General features: G+C 43.8%; 1 protein-coding gene across 1 annotated transcript; it reads left to right on the forward strand.

Annotated features, from left to right (window-relative positions):
* Nucleotides 1–1,063: 1,063 nt before the first annotated feature.
* Nucleotides 1,064–16,715, forward strand: mrpl42 (mitochondrial ribosomal protein L42). Its single transcript, XM_055652801.1, has 5 exons — nt 1,064–1,331; nt 4,677–4,740; nt 5,309–5,393; nt 8,587–8,750; nt 16,428–16,715. The coding sequence occupies exons 1-5, from the start codon at nt 1,079–1,081 to the stop codon at nt 16,471–16,473; spliced, it is 612 nt and encodes a 203-aa protein (XP_055508776.1). The 5' UTR covers nt 1,064–1,078; the 3' UTR covers nt 16,474–16,715.
* The last annotated feature ends 2,510 nt before the right edge of the window (nt 16,716–19,225 follow it).

Here is a 19,225-nt window from a genome sequence, read left to right on the forward strand (position 1 = left end):
GGTTCTGTGAAATCTAAGGCACACAAAAATGCTGGAGAAACTCAGCGGGTGCAGCAGTATCTATGGAGCGAAAGGAAATAGGCAACGTTTCGGGCCGAAACCCTTCTTCAGACTGGGGAGAAGAAAGGAAAAAGGAGGAGGAGCCCGATGGCTGAGGGAGAGATAGGAAGCAAAGATACAAGAGGAGCTCCTCTAGTATCTTTGATAGGAAGGGGAGGAGACAGCAAGGGCTAACAAAATTGGGAGAATCAGTCTGAAGAAGGGTTTCGGCCCGAAACGTTTCCTATTTCCTTCGCACCATAGATGCTGCTGCACCCGCTGAGTTTCTCCAGCACTTTTGTGTACCTTCGATCTTCCAGCATCTGCAGTTCCTTCTTAAACATCCTGTGAAATCTATCTGTCTATGTTGATCTGCAGGCTATACTCATTTTCCATTTGCCACGTCAACTCCCACACTCCAAAGACGTACAGGTTTGAAGGCTAATTGGCTTGGTAAATTTGAAAATTGTCCCTAGTGTGTAGGATAGTGTTAGTGTGTGGGGATCGCTGGTAGGTGCGGACTCGGTGGGCCGAAAGGCCTGATTCCGCGCTGCATCTCTAAACTAAACTATCTGATACTGCCCTTAACTTCCCTGCTTCTAACTCACACTGTACCATGTGGAGAGTGTAAAACTATAATCCCCCTCAGTGTGTTGGGCTTCCACTGCCCATGTTATGTAGTCACGTACTTCAGCACATCAGTGCAGCCCAGCTAGCTACCACTGGACTTTGCCTAGTTGATGGTCTTGTACCACCTCTTGTTTTACCCTCTTTCATTATCACAGCACAAATGGAAGAGTTTAGTCAAATATGGGAATCCCAGTGCTGGGAAGGAGTTCAGGGTTAGTTGCAATGTTTCTCTTCAAATGTCCAAATATGTTTCTCCTCCCAATCTACTTTATCTCTCAACTCTTTACTTCCCAGAGTGAGTTCCCTCCAACCCCCTTTTGTAAGTTAAAGTCTGGTGTAATCAACGAGCACAATATATATATTTAAATGTCTAAATAAACTTTATTCGAGAAATAAATATATACAATACATGATCCGCCCGGTGCCCATTCCCGGCGCCGGTTTCACGCTGCGATTATCTGTGAGTCGGCGGGTGAACCGGACATGTTGTGCCGGGGCCCGGTCCGCGGCTGCCGGTCGGACCACGTTGTTTGACGGGCGCGGGGAAGAAAGAATCTCCGTTCCATTTCCGGTGAGCGCCAAGATGGCGGCGCTGGCAGCGGCGGCGGGACGGCCGGTGCTCGGGCGGCTGGTGGCGGCGACGGCGGCGGCGGCAGTGACAGGTACCGGGCGCTGCTGGTGCGCGGATCCCCGTGTGTGGGGTCAGTGGTGCCGACAGTGAGTGAGTGGGGACACTCGCCCTCTCCCCCCAACCGCGCTCTCTCAGAGTTAATATTTCATATTGACGGCTCTCTACCAGAAACTGTTTCTATTTAAGGTTTTCCAGCAACTGCAGTTTAAAAAAAAACATCATTTCATTCCTCTGGTTCCATGCACAGAACCTGCAGGAATTACTCTGCACATCAGGTACGTCCACATCAGGGAGCAGATGCTGCCTGTCCCACTGAGTTACTCCAGCATTTTGGGTCCATCTTCGAGACAGAAACATTTGTTTTCCGTTTGCCCTCATCCGTCATCTTATATTTACAGCTTCTGCAGACAGATTATATGTACAAGCCTTCACCTTCTCTGAATTAGCACTGCCACTACATGTTAAATCAAATTCCTAGTCTCCATCTGTCAATGGCCACAGGCTTCATAGTCATACAGCATGGAAACTGGCTCTTCAGCCCAACTTAACCACACCGACCAACATGTCCCATCTGTACTGGTTCCACCTGCCTCCATTTGGCCCATATCCCTCTAAACGTGTCCTATCCATATACCAGTTTAAATATTTCTTAAACATTGTGATAGTACTTCTCTGCCACAGAAGGCAGTGGAGGCCAGTTCACTGGATGTTTTCAAGAGAGAGTTAGATTTAGCTCTTAGGGCTAACAGAATCAAGGGATATGGGCAAAAAGCAGGAAAGGGGTACTGATTTTGGATGATCAGGCATGATCATATTGAATTTCTTTGTTTCTATGAATGGCGGTGCTGGCTCGAAGGGCCGAATGGCCTACTCCTGCATCTATTTTCAATGTTTACATACCTCAACTACCTCCTCCAGAGGCTCGTTCCATACACCACCACTCCTTGTGTGAAAAAGTTACCCCTCAGGTCCCTATTAAATCTAGCTCTCAAGCTCTCCCTTTCGCACAAGCCCTCAAATCCTGGCAACATCCTCGTAAATCTTCTATGTACCCTTTCCAGCTTCATGATCAGCAATATCCTTGAGCAGTAGATGTATCATCTGTTTGTCCAGCTTAGTACAGCCGTCATCCCTTTGTCCTTTTCCTTTCCAGGAAGGGATGGGAAGTGGAAATTTGATTAATTGTTTCAAGACTGAACATCTAAGGTAAAGCATATCTGGAAATATATTCATAAAGAGCGGTAACGAGATATGCTTGTTGCCTCAGTGGTTCAATATGGTGCAGTTTCATGGAAGCAGTGAAATGTGAAATGAGTACTTTTTCCCAAGAAGAAGTGTGATGATCAGGCCCCAACTTGTACTGTAGCCAGGTGCTGGTCATTGATCAGAGCTGTCTTGTTCCCTATTTAGCTTCAAAGGTTTAACTCAATGGTCCAATGGTCCTTTATTTGTCACATATGCAACTGCACAGTTAAAATTCTGTCATTTTCACTGTCATTTCCAATGTCCGGTTGGCCCGTGAGCTCAATGTACTGGAGCAGTTCCCACAAACCGACGTCCCACTGCTCTCCTCACCCAGCCGTCTTGGTGTCCTGGGGCACCTCCTGCAGCCGACCTGAAGGCGCTGAAGGCATTACCAGGGTTCACCCTCCTACCAGCCCTTGCTCCTCGCATCCAACGTCTACCGCTCCCTCCTGGTCCCTCCGACAGACTGATGCACCTTTGACATATTTAACTATAAGGCTAGGTGAAAGGAAAAGTCCAATCTTGGATTTCTTCACAGCCAAGGAGTTGGTATTCTCAGTGTCGAGGGAACTGTGTCGTGAGCTTTAAATGCTGAAGTTTGGGGAAAGTATATGGGGGTCATGAATGAAGGGTGTTGGGAGTGTTAAACAGGCAAACATGCAGGTAATGTGATTCCAAGATTGGCGATATACAGCATGGAAATAGGTCCATTTGCATGGAAATTGGTCTATGCTGACTTACTAGCATTAACGCTCCATACATGCCCCTTAATATCTCACGGTCACCATCCATGATATTACCATTACCACTGTACTCACGCACTCGGGGCAATACTGTGGCCAATTAGCCTAACAATCCACACGTCTTTGGGATGTGGGTGGAAACTGGAGCACCCGGAGGAGAGCCTCATTGTCATAGTGAGAGTGTGCAAACTCCACACCAGGCTGGTTCCTGGAATTAGAAACATAGAAATTAGGTGCAGGAGTAGGCCATTCGGCCCTTCGAGCCTGCACCGCCATTCAATATGATCATGGCTGATCATCCAACTCAGTATCCCGTACCTGCCTTCTCTCCATACCCCCTAATTAAGGGATTGATAGGCACAAAATGCTGGAGTAACAGGCAGCATCTCTGGAGAGAAGGGATGGATAACGTTTAGGGTCAAGACCCTTCTTAAGACTGATGTAAACAGTTGGAAACAAGAATCGGAGTTTAGTGGCGGACATGATCGCTTTGGGAATATATCTCCGCTGGTCAAGATTGAAGTCTTGGGGTGTGAAAGATTATCATGAATGATGGATGATGATGAGTAATAATCCTTTCTTGACTGGATAAGAGCAGAGCTTGTGATGATCATGTAAGTGTACAGGGCACCCCCTGTGGGTAAAATAGTGAAATTTGTTGTGAACTGACTGGTTTGTATCTCAAGGCTGTGGATTGAGCTGCCTTTGGTAGCATTTTTAATTCAACCTTTAGGTCGCATCATCATCGATACATTCCAACCTGTTTATAGTCAATATGAATTTGAGTTTCAATTTTGATTTTGAAAGGTGGAAAAATACAACTTTTGCGTACAACAAAATACGCAGGTAGAGAAACGAATGCTTATCGCCTCGATGACACAAGGAATTGCAGACCCTTCTTCAGACTGATCGGTCATGATCACCTGAAAGTTAATCGATCCATTCTCTCCACAGATGCTATCTGACCCGCTGAGTTCATCCAGCACCTTGTGTGTTGCTCATTTATTACCTTGATATACTGTGTCACTATTAAGTAAAAAGGACAAAATGTGTAGGAAGGATGCAAAATGCTGGAGTAATTCAGCGGGTCAGGCAGCATCTCTGGAGAAAATAAATATGTATTCAGAAGTGGGGCCTTGACCTGAACCATCACCTTTTTCTTTTCTCCAGAGATGCTGCCTGGCTCCAGCATTTTATGTCTATATTAAGTAAAGAGGAGAGGATGAGCATGTTAGTTTTTTTAATTCTATCTCATTGTGATTTTGAGAATCATGAGAATCATAGTTGACCAACTATGACCAACAAAGATGTGTTTAAACAGTGACCAACAAAGATGTGTTTAAACAGTGGTGTGAGTAAGTAATCCTGAGTCACATTGTGATATTTAGGTGGATCATGGGGTTGTGTTTGCCGGAGGTCTACATACAGCGCTCTTCCCAATGACTACAACTGGTGAGTAATCATGTTCCTGATTATTCATATCCATGCACACTTGCTATTGAATTCCTTACTGGCATAGAAAGCTAGAGTTTCCAGTAAGAAGAATGGAAAAAACAAAAAGTGCCATTTATTTTTGAGATACATCATGGAAACAGGCCCTTCGGCCCACATAGTCCGTGCTGACCAGCGATCCCCATACACTAGCATTAACTTACACACTAGGGATAATTTACAATTTTTAACCGAAGCCCTGAACCTACAAACCTGTACGTCTTTGGAATGTGAGAGGAAACTGGAGTTCCCGGAGAAAACCCACGCAGGTCACGGGGCTAACGTACAAACTCGGTACTGACACCTGTAGTCGGGAACAAACCTCAGTCTCTGGTGCTGTAAGGCAGTAGCTCTACAGCTGTACCACCGTGCCACACTACACTGAACTGTGAACTGGGCAGTAAAATGGAGCTGAGGCTGGGAGCGGATTAGCCAAGTTGTTATTAACTGTTGGAATTAAGCAGTAGACGAAATGCCCAACTGCTGCTGGTTCTCAAGTTAACAAACAAATTATCTTTGTTTTTGACAGTAAAGTTGAACTTGCATTGACGTCAGATGGACGGACGATTGTTTGTTACCACCCCTCGGTGAACATCCCATACGAACACACCAAGGTCAGGCTGAATGATCCACAAATGTTAATATTTAAGCATATTTGTGCTGGAGTTTGTTTTGTGCATTCTGTATACTTTGTTAGTGGTGTAGTATTACTCAATCCAGGTTAATGATCATTTTAAATCATGACATACAGTTCGTACTTCCAATAACAGATAGGCACAAAAAGCTGGAGTAACTCAGTGGGACAGGCAGCCTCTCTGGAGCGAACGAATGGGCGACATTTCTGATCAAGGCCCTTCTTCAGGCTCGTCAGGAGAAAGAGAAACAAGATAGACGATGATGTAGAGAGATAAAGAACAATGAATGAAAGATGTGCAAAAAAGTAACGATAATAAAGGAAACAGGCCATTGTTAGTTGTATGTTGGGTGAAAACTAGAATTGGTGCGACTTGGGTGCGGAGGGATAAAGAGAGATGGAATGCCGGGGTTACTTGAAGTTAGAGAAATCAATTTCATACTACCGGGCTGTAAGATACCCAAGCGAAATGTGAGATGCTATTCCTCCAATTTGCATTTAACTTCACTCTGACAATGGAGGAGACCAAGGACAGAAAGGTCGGTGTGGGAACGGGAAGGAGAATTAAAATGTTTAGCAACCGGTAATTACAACAACTTGGCAAACTCTAATAATCCGACCTTGCAGCCTTTGGTCTCTAATCCAGTGCATTGTGCTCATTCAGGTCCATTTATAAACGAGGTGTGGGGTTCTACCTCCAGCAACTATTCAAGCAGTGATTTCAAGACTCCCACTACAAATTGAGTGAAATGCTATTTGCTCAGCTCTCCTTTATTATTTCTACCAATTAACTTAAAATTACACCCTCCAATTAATGACCTTGTTGCTGTGGGGAAATTACCTATTCCTGTTTATTCTATATATCTGTCATAATTCTGCGCTCTCCTGTAACAGCTCCATTTTAGACAGTTTCTCCTCCAAACCACAATTTTCCTGTTCTGGCCGAATTCATGTAAATCGTCTCTGTACTCTGTCTGCTGCTCTCACATTCTTTCTTGTAGTGGGGTGAACAACCACTCTAGTACTCTAGTAGTGGCCTAACTAATGTTTCATACAATTACAGCATGATCTATTTGCTCTTGCGTTCTACAACATGGACAATAGTTTCTTAACCACATTTTCTGTCTGTTCTGCTGCCTTCAGGGAATTATGTATCTACGTCCTAAGATGCCTCTGTTCAGCTACAATTAATATCATGTATTGTATATTTCCTTAAGAAAGAGTCTTAACCCGAAATGTCGACTACCATTTACCTCTACAGATGCTGCCTGACCCGCTAAGTTCCTCCAACAAACTCAAGCAAGCTGTTCATAGCAAAAGGATTTGAGTATAGGTTCATAGGAAAAGGATTTGAGTATAGGAGCAGGGAGGTTCTAATGCAGTTGTACAGGATCTTGGTTTTAGATTAGATTAGATCCTTTATTTGTCATTCAGACCTTTCGGTCTGAATGAAATGTCGTTGCCTGCAGTCATACATATAATAATAAACAACAAAACACACAATAAACATCCCCCACGGTGAGTTCACCAGGCACCTCCTCACTGTGATGGAGGCAAAAGTCTTAAAGTCACTGTCTCTTCCCCTCCTTATTCTCCCTCTGTGCTGAGGCGATCCAGGTTTCCGATGTTGTTACCCCACCGGGCGATGGTAAGTCAGTCCCACGGCTCAACCGAGCTCCGCGAACGGGCCGGTTCAAGCTCCGCGGCCCGGGGTGGTAGAAGATGCTGCCCTCCAGTCCAGCGGACGCAGCTGTTGCCGCGGGAGCTCTGTAAAAACAGGTCACCAGCCTGTGGCCTGCGAGCTCCCTACGATGTCGTCCACTGGCCCGCGGCCGAGCCCTGGATTCAGGTCGCCGCTGCCAGAACGCCGCCTCAGCCCCGAGTTGTACCGCCACCACCGGAGCACCGTCTCAGCCCCGAGTCGTGCCACCGCCACCGGAGCTCCGCCACAGCTCCGAATTCGGCCAGCCTCGCGTTGGTGAGTCCTGGCTGGCTCTGCTTCCGGAGCCTCGAGGTCGGTCGAAGTTGGAAGCCATCAGCTCCGCCATTAGGCCTCAGCGCAGACGGAGGCAGAGAAGGGGGGATACGACAGAAAGAGTCGCATTCCCCCAAAGGAGGGGACAGAAAACTATGTTTCAGCCCCCCCCCCCCCCCCCCCACACACATAACACAACCTAATAAACTAAAATTTAACTAAAACAAGACAAAAAAAACCCAACAAAAACAACAACAAAAGTAAAAACAGACGGACTGCAGGCGAGCCGCAGGCGTTCAACATCGCCGCCACTTCTGGATGCGGTGTGGTGAGACCACACCTGGAGTATTGCGTACAGTTTTGGTCTCCAAATCTGAGGAAAGTCATTCTTGTCATAGAGGGAGTACAGAGAAGGTTCACCAGACTGATTCCTGGGATGTCAGGACTTTCATATGAAGAAAGACTGGATAGACTCGGCTTGTACTCGCTAGAATTTAGAAGATTGAGGGGGGATCTTATAGAAGCGTACAAAATTCTTAAAGGGTTGGACAGGCTAGATGCAGGAAGATTGTTCCCGATGTTGGGGAAGTCCAGAACAAGGGGTCACAGTTTAAGGATAAGGGGGAAATCTTTTAGGACCGAGATGAGAAAAACATTTTTCACACAGAGAGTGGTGAATCTCTGGAATTCTCTGCCAGAGAAGGTAGTTGAGGCCAGTTCATTGGCTATATTTAAGAGGGAGTTAGATGTGGCCCTTGTGGCTAAAGGGATCGGGGGTATGGAGAGAAGGCAGGTACAGGATACTGAGTTGGATGATCAGCCATGATCATATTGAATGGCGGTGCAGGCTCGAAGGGCCGAATGGCCTCTACTCCTGCACCTATTGTCTATGTTTCTATGTTACACGTCCTGTGATAAAACAATGTCAATATGTAATTATGTACTTGATCATTTAGTGTTAAAAACATTTCTACTTTACAGAGGCCTGATTATTCAAAGATGGGTCAAAGCCCTAACCTAAAGCCGAATCAAAGAGGTGAAGCAATTGATAGAAGGGAACATGATGGCAGCAGATGCCTTGTGTAGATTATGTCATGATTTTCACTGTTTCAGCTCTCTGAACATAGGGATGCAGAAGCAATTTTGCTGTCGGCTGAATGGTAGTCAGTTCCTAAATGTGCCCCACGCTCTCCTGCAGCCCATCCCACGACCGTCGCCAGTGGACAATAAAGAGGAGACACACGACCAAGTACTAAAGGCCAGATTAGACAAAGAAGTGCTGCGCGATAAACAGGGGCCGACAATTGAAGAACTCAGCAAAATGTTCTACACAACAAAACACCGCTGGTATCCAGTTGGACAGTAAGTACTATTTGCACAACTCACACAACCATAGGGGGTCAAGGAAAGAGCGTTCACATCGCGGCCCTGTTTCCACCAATCTTTCCACCACCACGCACAAGAAGTACAAGAAGCAAATACGCCATTGTAAGCAGATGCCGAGAAGTGTGTTCAGCTCTGGCTGAACAATTTCTAATCTTGTGATGTGGACTCCATAAGACACAACCACGGTAGATTTATAAGGAATGAATCTGTGTTGACTTCAATCTTAAAAGTGTTCCCTGAAGAAGATCTATCTATGCTCATACCAGTGAGCTTTTCTCGTCTTACCCAGGTTACAATTTCCCGACATGTATATCTGGGTTGCTGCAGCAATATTTCAATGGTTGAGTTAAACACCCTGGTTTAACCACACATTGCCCCGATTTTTATTTAAATATATTGCTGGCAGCCACATTTCTTGATTAGTACAGGTGTCATAGGTAATGGGGAGAAGGCAGGAGAATGGGGTTAGGAGGTAGATCAGCCATGATTGAATGGCGGAGTAGACGATGGGCCGAATGGCCTAATTCTACTCCTATCCCTTATGACCTAATGTTTTACAAGCATAGGCCACTCAAGGGTAACATGTGGTTGTGAACAGATACATGTTCTAACTGGGGAGAACATGTCATGGAATTCCTTTGTTTCCTCTTCCTGATGCTACACTGGGAATGTTTCTACTTTTGAGTAAGTTGTGATGGGAAACTATCAGTCAGTATTCAATACCATGTAGTTCAACTGAATAGTTTTCCTTTTTCTAGTTCTTAATTAACCATACTGCATGTTAAATAATCCATAGAAAGCAGCTATTTAATACCAAGGATCTAATGTATCATGTCATTTAGATTGTAGTTGATCTGTATCTTCAATCCATCTAGCTGTCTTGAATCTGTACGGCTTTAATCCTGTGCCTACCTAAAATTGAGCAAACAGCATTGACGTTTTCAAATTTTACTGTCCTTTGTAGTGGACTACTTTTAAGATTATACTCCTTGTTCTGGACTTTTTCACTGGAGAATATTGTTTCTGATTACCATATCAAATCTTTTAATCAAAGTTATCAGCTGCTATCAGGCAACTGAATCATCCTACAACAACCAGAGAGCAGTCCTGAACTACCTCACTGGTGACCCGCGGACTATCTTTGATCGGACTTTACCTTACACTAAACATTATCCCCTTATCGTGTATCTATACACTTGAAATTGGCTCGATTGAAACCATGTATTCTCTTTCTGCTGACTGGATAGCACGCAACAAAAGCTTTTCACTGTACCTCAGTACACGTGACAATAAACTAAATTGAACTGTAACTCTAGGTATAGGAACAGGTCAAATGGTCCTCAAACTATCAGTTATGCGACCATCTATGGAGCGAAGGAAATAGGCAACGTTTCGGGCCGAAACGTTGCCTATTTCCTTCGCTCCATAGATGCTGCTGCACCCGCTGAGTTTCTCCAGCACTTTTGTCTACCTTCGATTTTCCAGCGTCTGCAGTTCCTTCTTAAACAGTTATGCAATCATGGCTGATCTGTGACCTGCCTTCATATATCATTTTATTAGTTAATAAAAAACTATCAAACTTATGTCAGGAGTAAAATTGACCTAGTATCACTTGTTTACAGAGGGGATTCCAGGCTCCTGATGTATTTGGATTGTGTCCCCTAGTTCCAGACTTGATTTGGAAGTAGTTTCTATCCTGCTGGTGCCTCTCCAGATCTTAACATTTCAATGATATTGTCTTATGTTTCTAAATTGTAGAGAACACAACTCTAGATTGTGTGGCTTCCAGAACTGCTCATAATATTCTTGTTTGGGCTGAATATGATGTAACTTTTTCTTTTTTTTAATATGTTTTATTTATTATTTATTTTTAATGTTACTTGACTGTAAGGAAATCCATTTCGGTGTCTCTTATGAGATAATGACAATAAATTGAATCCAATCCAAAACTTCTACCCACCCCGACCATACCCACCCCAGTTGTTTGCTAGTTCTCAGCATTTTATTGCCTTCTGATTATTCTCTGCTGTGAGATTTTAATCTATATACAAAGCCCAGATGCCTGTATTGATCTGTTATTTCCAGCCCCAATTAAAAATATTATTGGTCCATACGTTATGATCTCACTTGAAAATACTTTTGACCGTTTTCTTTTCCTTTTGCCTGGTTCACTAACATCTCCCTATTATCTCCATCTATCTACGCTGTTTACAATGTTGCCGATTGTTCAGGGCTTTCTGTCTCATCATTCAGTTGGTTAGTTGGCACACCACACATGGGTCAAAGCAGGACACTCATAATCAAATCCTGCCAATCGTAATAACTCCCTCTAATGCTCCCGTTATCCCCTGCTGCTGAGCCAGATTACTAGCCAGGGCAATCATTTGCCTTCAAATCCATGAGCACCAACTAGAGCTGACAGTTTCCTCTGAAGTACTTTATTAAACGCCTTATGATATCAACATAATAGCTTTCATGTACTGTATGTGCCCTCTCCATTTTTTTTGTTTTATTTTAGAAATTATAGCGCAGAAACCGGCCCTTCGCCCCACTGAGTCCGTGCCAACCAGCGATCCCCGCACATTAGCACTATCCTACACACGTTGGGGACAATTTACAATTATACAAGCCTCTATGTCCTTGGAGTGTGAGAGGAAACCGCATATCCCGGAGAAACCCCACGCAGGTCACGGGGAGAACATACAAACTCCGTAGAGACAAGTATCCATAGTCAGGATCAAACCCAGACCTCTGGAGCTGTAAGGCAGCAACTCTACTGCTGCGTCACTGTGCTACCCTTTATTATCACTTCTTCAATCAATTGCATTAAATGTAACCTCCCTGTACAGGCTAATATCTAGTAGCACCAGAATGGGATTTTGCCCATTATCCCAGACAGTCAGAGATCAGAGCTGACTTAAAACCCCACTTCAAATCTTTGGTTTGCAACATTGTAGTCAATGAGCAAGATTAGCAGGCAACACAAATAGATGGGAAAGACTAATAGTTTAAGCTGCATTTAGGAACATAGACAATAGGTGCATGAGTCGGCCATTTGGCCCTTTGAGCCAGCACCGCCATTCAATATGATCATGGCTGATCATCTAAAATCAGTACCCCATTTCTGCGTTTTCCCCATATCCCTTGATTCATTTAGCCCTAAGAGCTAAATCTAACTCTCTTGAAAACATCCAGTGAATTGGCATTCACTGCCATCTGTGGCAGAGAATTCCACAGATTCACAACTCTTTGGGTGAAGAATGTTTACCTCATCTCAGTCTTAAATGGCCTACCCCTTATTCTTAAATTGTGACCCCTGGTTCTGGACTCCCCCAACATCTGGAACATTTTTCCTGCATCTAGCCTGTTCAATCCCTAAATAATTTTATATGTTTATATAAGATTTCTCTCATCCTTCTAATTTCCAGTGAACACAAGCCCAGTCGACCCATTCTTTCATCATCTGTCAGTCCCGCCATCCCGGGAATTAACCTGGTGAACCTACGCTGCACTCACTCAATAACAATAATGTCCTTCCTCAATTTAGGAGACCAAGACTGCACACAATAGTCCAGGTGTGGTCTCACAAGGGCCCTGTACAATTGCAATAGGACCTCCTTGCCCCTAAACTCAAATCCTCTCACAATGAAGGCCATTAGCTTTCTTCACTGCCTGCTGTACCTGCATGCTTACTTTCAGTAACTGGTGTACAAGCACACCCAGGTCTCGTTGCACCTCCCCTCTTTCTAATCTGACACCATTCAGATAATAATCTGCCTTCCTGTTCTTGCCACCAAAGTGGATAACCACACATTTATCCACATTATACTGCATCTGCCTACTCACCCACCCTATTCAAGTCACCCTGCAGCTTCATAGTATCCTCCTCGCAGCTCACACTGCCACCCAGCTTTGTGTCACCTGCAAACTTGGAGATGTCGCATTTAATTCCCTCGTCTAAATCATAAATATATGTTGTAAATAATGGGCCCCAGCACCAAGCCTTGCGGCACTCCACTAGTCACTGCCTGCCATTCTGAAAAGGACCTGTTAATTCTTACTCTTTGCTTCCTGTCTGCCAACCAGTTCTCTACCCATGTCAATACCCTATCCCCAATACCATGTGCTCTAATTTTGCACACTATTCTCTTGGGTGGGACATTATCAAAGGCTTTTTGAAAGTCCAGATACACCACATCCACTGGCTCTCCCTTATCCATTCTACTTGTTACATCCTCAAAAAATTAAAGAAGATTAGTTAAGCATGATTTCCCCTTCCTAAATCCATGCTGACTTTGACCGATCCCATCATTGCTTTCCAAATGCGCTGCTATAACATCTTTAATAATCAACTCAAGCATCTTCCCCACTATCGATGTAAGGCTAACTGGTCTTTAATTCCCCGTTTTTTATCTCCCTCCTTTCATAAAAAGTAGTTACATTGGCTACCCTCCAGTCCACAGGAACTGATCCAGTTGAGAGAACATTGGAAAATGATCAATGCATCCACAATTTCTTGGGCCACCTCCTTGAGTACTCTGGGATGCAGACCATTAGGTACTGGGGATTTATCTACCTTCAGTCCCAACAGTTTACCTAACACCATTTCTTGACTAATGTGGATTATCTTCAGTTCATCCATCCCACTAGATCCTCGGTCCCCTAGTATTTTCTGGGAGATTGTTTGTGTCTTCCTTAGTGAAGACAACCAAAGTACTCCTTTAACTGTTCTGCTATTTCCTTGTTTCCCATTATAAATTCACCTGTCTCTGACTGTAAGGGACCAACATTTGTCTTCATTAATCTTTTCCTTTTTACATATCTAAAGAAGCTTTTAGAGTCCGTTTTTATATTCCCCGCAAGCTTTCTTTCATGCTCTTTTTTCTCCCTCTTAATTAACCCCTTTGTCCTCCTCTTGAGTTCTAAATTTCTCCCAGTCCTCCGGTTTGCTGCTTCCTCTGAACAATTTATATGTCTCTTTCTTGGATTTAACACTATTCATGATTTCTCTCGTTAGCCACGGTTGAGCCGCCTTCCCCGTTTTATTTTTTCACCAGACAGGGATGAACAATTTCTGGAGTTTATCCATGCAGTCTTTAAATCTTTGCCATTGCATCTCCACTGTCAACCCTTTAAGTATAATTTGCCAGTCTATCCTAGCCAATTTTCCCGTCTCATACCTACAAAGTCTCCTTTCTTCAAGTTCAGGACCTAGTCTCTGAATTAACCGCGTCACTCTCCATCCTAGTTCAGAATTTCACCATATTATGGTCACTGTTGCCCAAGGGGTTTTGCACAACAAGATTGCTAACTAATCCTTTCTCATTACACAATACCCAGTCTTGGATGGCCTGTCCTCAAGTCGGTTTCTCTATATGTTAGTTTAAAAAAAACCCATCCCACATACATTCCAGGAAATCCTCCTCAGCGCTGTTACCAATTTGGTTGGCCAATCTACATGCAGATTAAAGTCACCTATGATAACTGCTGTACCTTTGCCACACGCTTCCCTAATTTCCTGCTTGATGCTATCCCCAACCTCCCTACTGCTGCTTGGTGGGTCTGTATACAACTCCAACAAGCGTTTTCTGTCCTTGACTGTTTTCGCAGTTCTACCGATTCTACAGCATCCAAGCTAATGTCTCTCCTTGCTATTGCAATAATCTCCTCTTTAACCAGCAATGCCACCCACCTCCTCTTCCTTCCTGAATATTGAATACCCCTGCATGTTTAGCTTCCAGCCTTGGTCACCCTGGAACCATGTCTCCTTAATTCCAACTATATTATATTCTTTAAAAAACTAACTGCGCATTCAATTCATCCACCTTATTATGAACGCTCCTCGCATTAAAGGCACAACGCTTCCAGGTTTGTTTTTCTCATCTCCCTTTTGCTTCAGTGCTCGTTTTTTGTCCCTCTGTCTCCTTGCATTGGGTTCCATCCCCCTGCTATTGGTTTGAACGTGACCTTCCCTACGCTCTCTTTCCCGTTAACTGCACGCATACGCTTCCACGATGTTGACTCCACCCCCCCACTGTTTAGTTTAAACCCACCCGTGTAGCACTAGCAAACCTGCCTGCCAGAATGTCGGCCCCACTCCAATTAAGGTGCCTTTTGTACAGGTCACCCCTGCCCCAGAAGAGATCCCAGAGATCTAGAATTCTAAATCCCTGCCCCCTGCACCAACTCCTCAGCCACGCATTTAAATCCTCTATCTCCCTCACTATTCCCTATTCCTACCCTCATTTATTTCAATGCTAGAGGCTTAACAAGTAAGGCAAATTATTTTTGGGAATGGATTGGCTCGAGGGAAAGGGATGTTTTAGCCAGAACAGAAACATGTCTCTCCTTGCTATTGCATTAATCTCCTCATGTTCCAGGAAACAGAAACTGTATGATAGAGATGCAGGTAACATGGGGGGGGATTGCATTCTTAATCAGGAAGGACAAAACGATGTCGTGCTTCGAGGAGATATTTTGGGGGATCATCATGGATAGGAACGGAATTATATGTTTGATGGGTCTGTATAATAGCCCATATAATAGTTAGCAGGAATTAGAAGAGTAGATGTGTAGGGAAATTGCAGATAGCTGTAAAAATAATAGGCTAGTATTGTGGAGAAGATTTCAATTTCCCTTATAGTCACCAAATCTTTTACAGGTTTGGAATCGGTGAAAATAATTCCATTAATTTTAACATAGTTATGGGGATTGTAGGAATAGCCCCCAAATTAAGTTCATTAATTAGGGGAATGAGTTAATCTGGACGGTCTGAGGTTGACTCAATGAGTTTGTTTGCAGTTAAGGGGACAGGTGGTAAATGTGAGGCTTTCAAAACTGAGTCTGAGTGGTGGTCTGGTGAGCTTCCAGTCACTGGCGGTGCTGACTTTGACATCGCGGAGCCTGGGATCTGTCGTCGAGGTCGCCAGTGTTGGATCTCCACCCAGCTCGGCCTGTGGAAGCCACGGTCTCCGGTAGAAAGTGGCCGATTCGGAGGCTCTGGGTCGCTGAGAGTGTTCTTCCATTTGAGGGCCTAAAACATCAGGCCTGTAGCGGCGACTGCGGAGGCCTCACTAGGCCCCGACCACGGGTGAACCGAGGAAGAGGACTGAACTTTGGTGTCTTCCCTCACAGTGGGAAACGTTGATTCCGCTGTGGGGGGATGTTTTTTATGTTTTATGTTAAATTCTAAAGTGTTGTGTTTATCTTATTTGTGTGCTGCATGGTAACTCATATTTCACTGCACCAATTGGTGTATGTGACAATAAATGTCCTTTGTCCCTTGTCTTTGAGCATAAAGGCCAGCATGTTCCTCTTAGGGAGAAGAAGGGCAAGACTGGCAAGCTTAGTGAACCCTGGTCAGAAATATTGAGGCATATGTCATATTTAGGCAGTGGGCATCAAGCAAATAGCTGTGCGAGTATAAGAAATGTAGGAGTATAATTAAAAAGGCAATCAGGAAGCCTAAGAGGACAGAAAGTGGATCTAGCTCATTTACTCCATGTATTACCCTTTTAGTTAATAGAAATTAGTTACTGTTTATTTATCTGAGAACAATTGATGAGTTTTAATTCAGGAAGAACCAAAACATTTATTCAAAAGTATTTTGTGAATTCATGCTGGAGGAATAAAAATGTCTCTTTTTGTTTAAAGGTATCACAGACGAAGGATTAAACCTAATCCTCCCAAAGACAGATGAAGCAATTAAAACCAGCGGTCTGTTTCTGGTATTGTGCTGTATTCCACTCCAAGAGAAAGAACTTTGACATTGCCGATTTATCATTTGTTTCATATTAATATTTTCATATTTGCATTGTTTGAGAAACAGACCTGTATTTAAAAGTGGTCTTTTACAGCATAAGTAATGTAATGAGCTTGTAATAATTAATTATCTATGGTTCACTGGTGAGCTGCTTATTACAATAAAATATTAAAGTTGAATGTTCTCATCTGAGTTATTGTCTAAGAAGATGCTGATTTATTTGAACTGTATTGGAATCAACCAGTCTGTTTGACAGATGTAACCTTGTGAACCCAGATGAAGATGAGCTTCATGTCTTGCTGGTCTTAACCCACATAAGGCAGTTTCACCATCCCCAAAGCTGCTTTGTGTGCTTTTTTGAGGTTATCTAATGGTAGACTGCAACGATAGCTCGAGGCACAAGGGATCTGCAAATGCTGGTTTACAAAATAAAAGACAATGTGCTGGAGTAACTCCGCAGGTCAGGGATCATCTCTCAAAGACGTGGATAGGCAACGTTTCGGTTCGAGGCCCTTCTGGGGGGGGAGGGGAGAAAGCTGAAAAAGAGGTGGGGGCAGGACATGCCAGTCGTATTAAGGCAAATATTTCATGTTCTCTTTCGCTTGTAATACAAACAACCTGAGAGTTATTTAACAATTCCTACAACTCCTTTTTTGATGGAGTTATTGCAGTTACTCATTTCTTTATTATCTTGTTTTTGTATAATTAGCTGTAACTATGATGTTTCATGTGCCCTGTGATTTGATTCCATTTCTTTCTTGGCTATGTAATTAGTCATGACCTTACCAAATGGCAGAACAGGTTTGGGTGAGGCAACAACAGGCTGGGAATTTCTGAAAGTCGCTAAGAATAGTTACTTAGACCCTTTTTGTGTTTTTCTCACTTCTTTCTCCCTGGAATCTTGTACCAACTAAGCCATCCCCTTGGGAATCTGCCTTTAACAGCCATTTAATAGGCCTGGTAGATGAACATGTAAAACTTCAGGGTAGATATTGCAAAGCAACGTTTTGTAAGTATATAGGTATAAGCAGTTGGACAGGTACATGGATAGGACAGGTTTGCAGGGACGTGGGCCAAACGCAGGCAGGTGGGTCTACTAGTGTCGCTGTGCCATATTGGCCGGTGTGGGTAAGTTGGGCCAAAGGGCCAGTTTCTATGCTATATTACTCTTAAGTACTGTACTTGGAAGATTTACTCATGAGGAAACTCATCAGGCTGCACCATGACTGGATTGCAAGCTGCTGAAGTTCTACGTCTCCAACAGGAGATCTGCATGAATTCCCATTCTCTACACAGCAAATTGCAGTCCTCTGATGAAGCCTTCTCTTCAGTGATTTGCTCCGAGTCCTACAAACCTTAACTTGGAGAAAACGTTGTGGTCTGCAACAAAAGTAACTTCCAGCAAACTCTGCTGAGGAAAAACACTGGCACTGGGTCGGAATTCAACGGAAAAGGAGAAGGTTGATGAGATAAGGAGATCAGTGATTCTAATCGGGGTGAGGTGAAAGAGCAGCATGCCTCTCGCCAGTGTGCAGCACCCTTCCAGCAGGATGCAGGCTGTGCTGATGGCAGCAATAAGTTGAGCTCTGCTGAATTTTAAAACAAAATGAGCACATGGTTGACATCAATTTCCCATCGCTAATTGTTCTGGAAAAGATGATGGTAAGTTGTCAATGGATATTTTCGTCCCCAATTCTTACAAATCTGCCGTAAATCCCCTCAAGAAACCAGTCTTTGAATCACTGCCCTTTCAAATTAACCTTCCGTTCTCCATGAGTGTATCTTCCAATGCTACTGTTCTTACCGTGAAACTTTTTTTTTTAATCTTCCAATTGTCTTTAAAATCACTTACTCCAATTTAGTACCTTCCCACAAGGCCCAGCCTTTTCCCTATTCAAAACAATCTTAAAACTTATGGAATTGTGATCACTATACCCTAAATGGTCTTCCACTGAAACACCAGTCACCTGTCCAGGCTCATTACCCAACAGCATGTTCCCTTCTCGGGTTGATCTATCATCAAGAAACCATCTTGGATACGCCTCACAAATTCTGTCCCGTCTCTGTCTTTGGAACTGAGCACGTTCCAGTTAATATTGGGCAAGTTAAACTCACCCACTAATGTTGCTTTGGCACCATTCAGTAATCTGTCCACATATCTGTACCTTTATCTCCCACTTCCAATGGGGCTGCAATAAGTACATCCCTTTGGCGTGCTTACATTTTTCTTATTTCTAAGTTCTAACCATGACATCTCAACAGACGAACCCTCCAGTATGTTCTCTCAGAGCTGCTGTGACAGTCTTCCCTCATTAGTCACACAACTCTTTTCCCTCTCTGTCTATCACGACTGAAACAACGAAAGCCTGGAACACTGAGCTACAAATGTGTCCCGTTCCCAAACATGCTTCAGTAGTGGCCACAGCATCATAGTCCCAAGCGCTGACCCAGGCTCTAAGTTCATCTGCTTTCTCCACAATACATTAAAATAAACAGACCAGCTTATATCATTATATTCCTTCACCTCTCCCTGCCTGTCCCTCCTTTCAGATTTACTGGTCTTAACCTCTACAGTCCCAATTTCTGCCCTACTGCTATGGTTTGCATCCTCTTGCTTCTCTAGTTTACATCTACACGCGTAGCACTAGCAAACCTCCCTGCGACGATATTCAAGAAGGATTCCTCAGGC

The sequence above is a fragment of the Leucoraja erinacea genome, chromosome 22 (genome assembly GCF_028641065.1).
Source record: "Leucoraja erinacea ecotype New England chromosome 22, Leri_hhj_1, whole genome shotgun sequence".
NCBI lineage: Eukaryota > Metazoa > Chordata > Chondrichthyes > Rajiformes > Rajidae > Leucoraja > Leucoraja erinaceus.

Coding starts and splice junctions, on each gene's coding strand:
- mrpl42 (XM_055652801.1), top strand. CDS start 1,079: ATGATCCGCCCGGTGCCCATTCCCGGCGCCGGTTTCACGCTGCGATTA. Junction 1,332..4,676: donor GGCGGCGGCGGCAGTGACAG/GTACCGGGCGCT, acceptor TGTGATATTTAG/GTGGATCATGGGGTTGTGTT. Junction 8,751..16,427: donor CGCTGGTATCCAGTTGGACA/GTAAGTACTATT, acceptor TTTTGTTTAAAG/GTATCACAGACGAAGGATTA.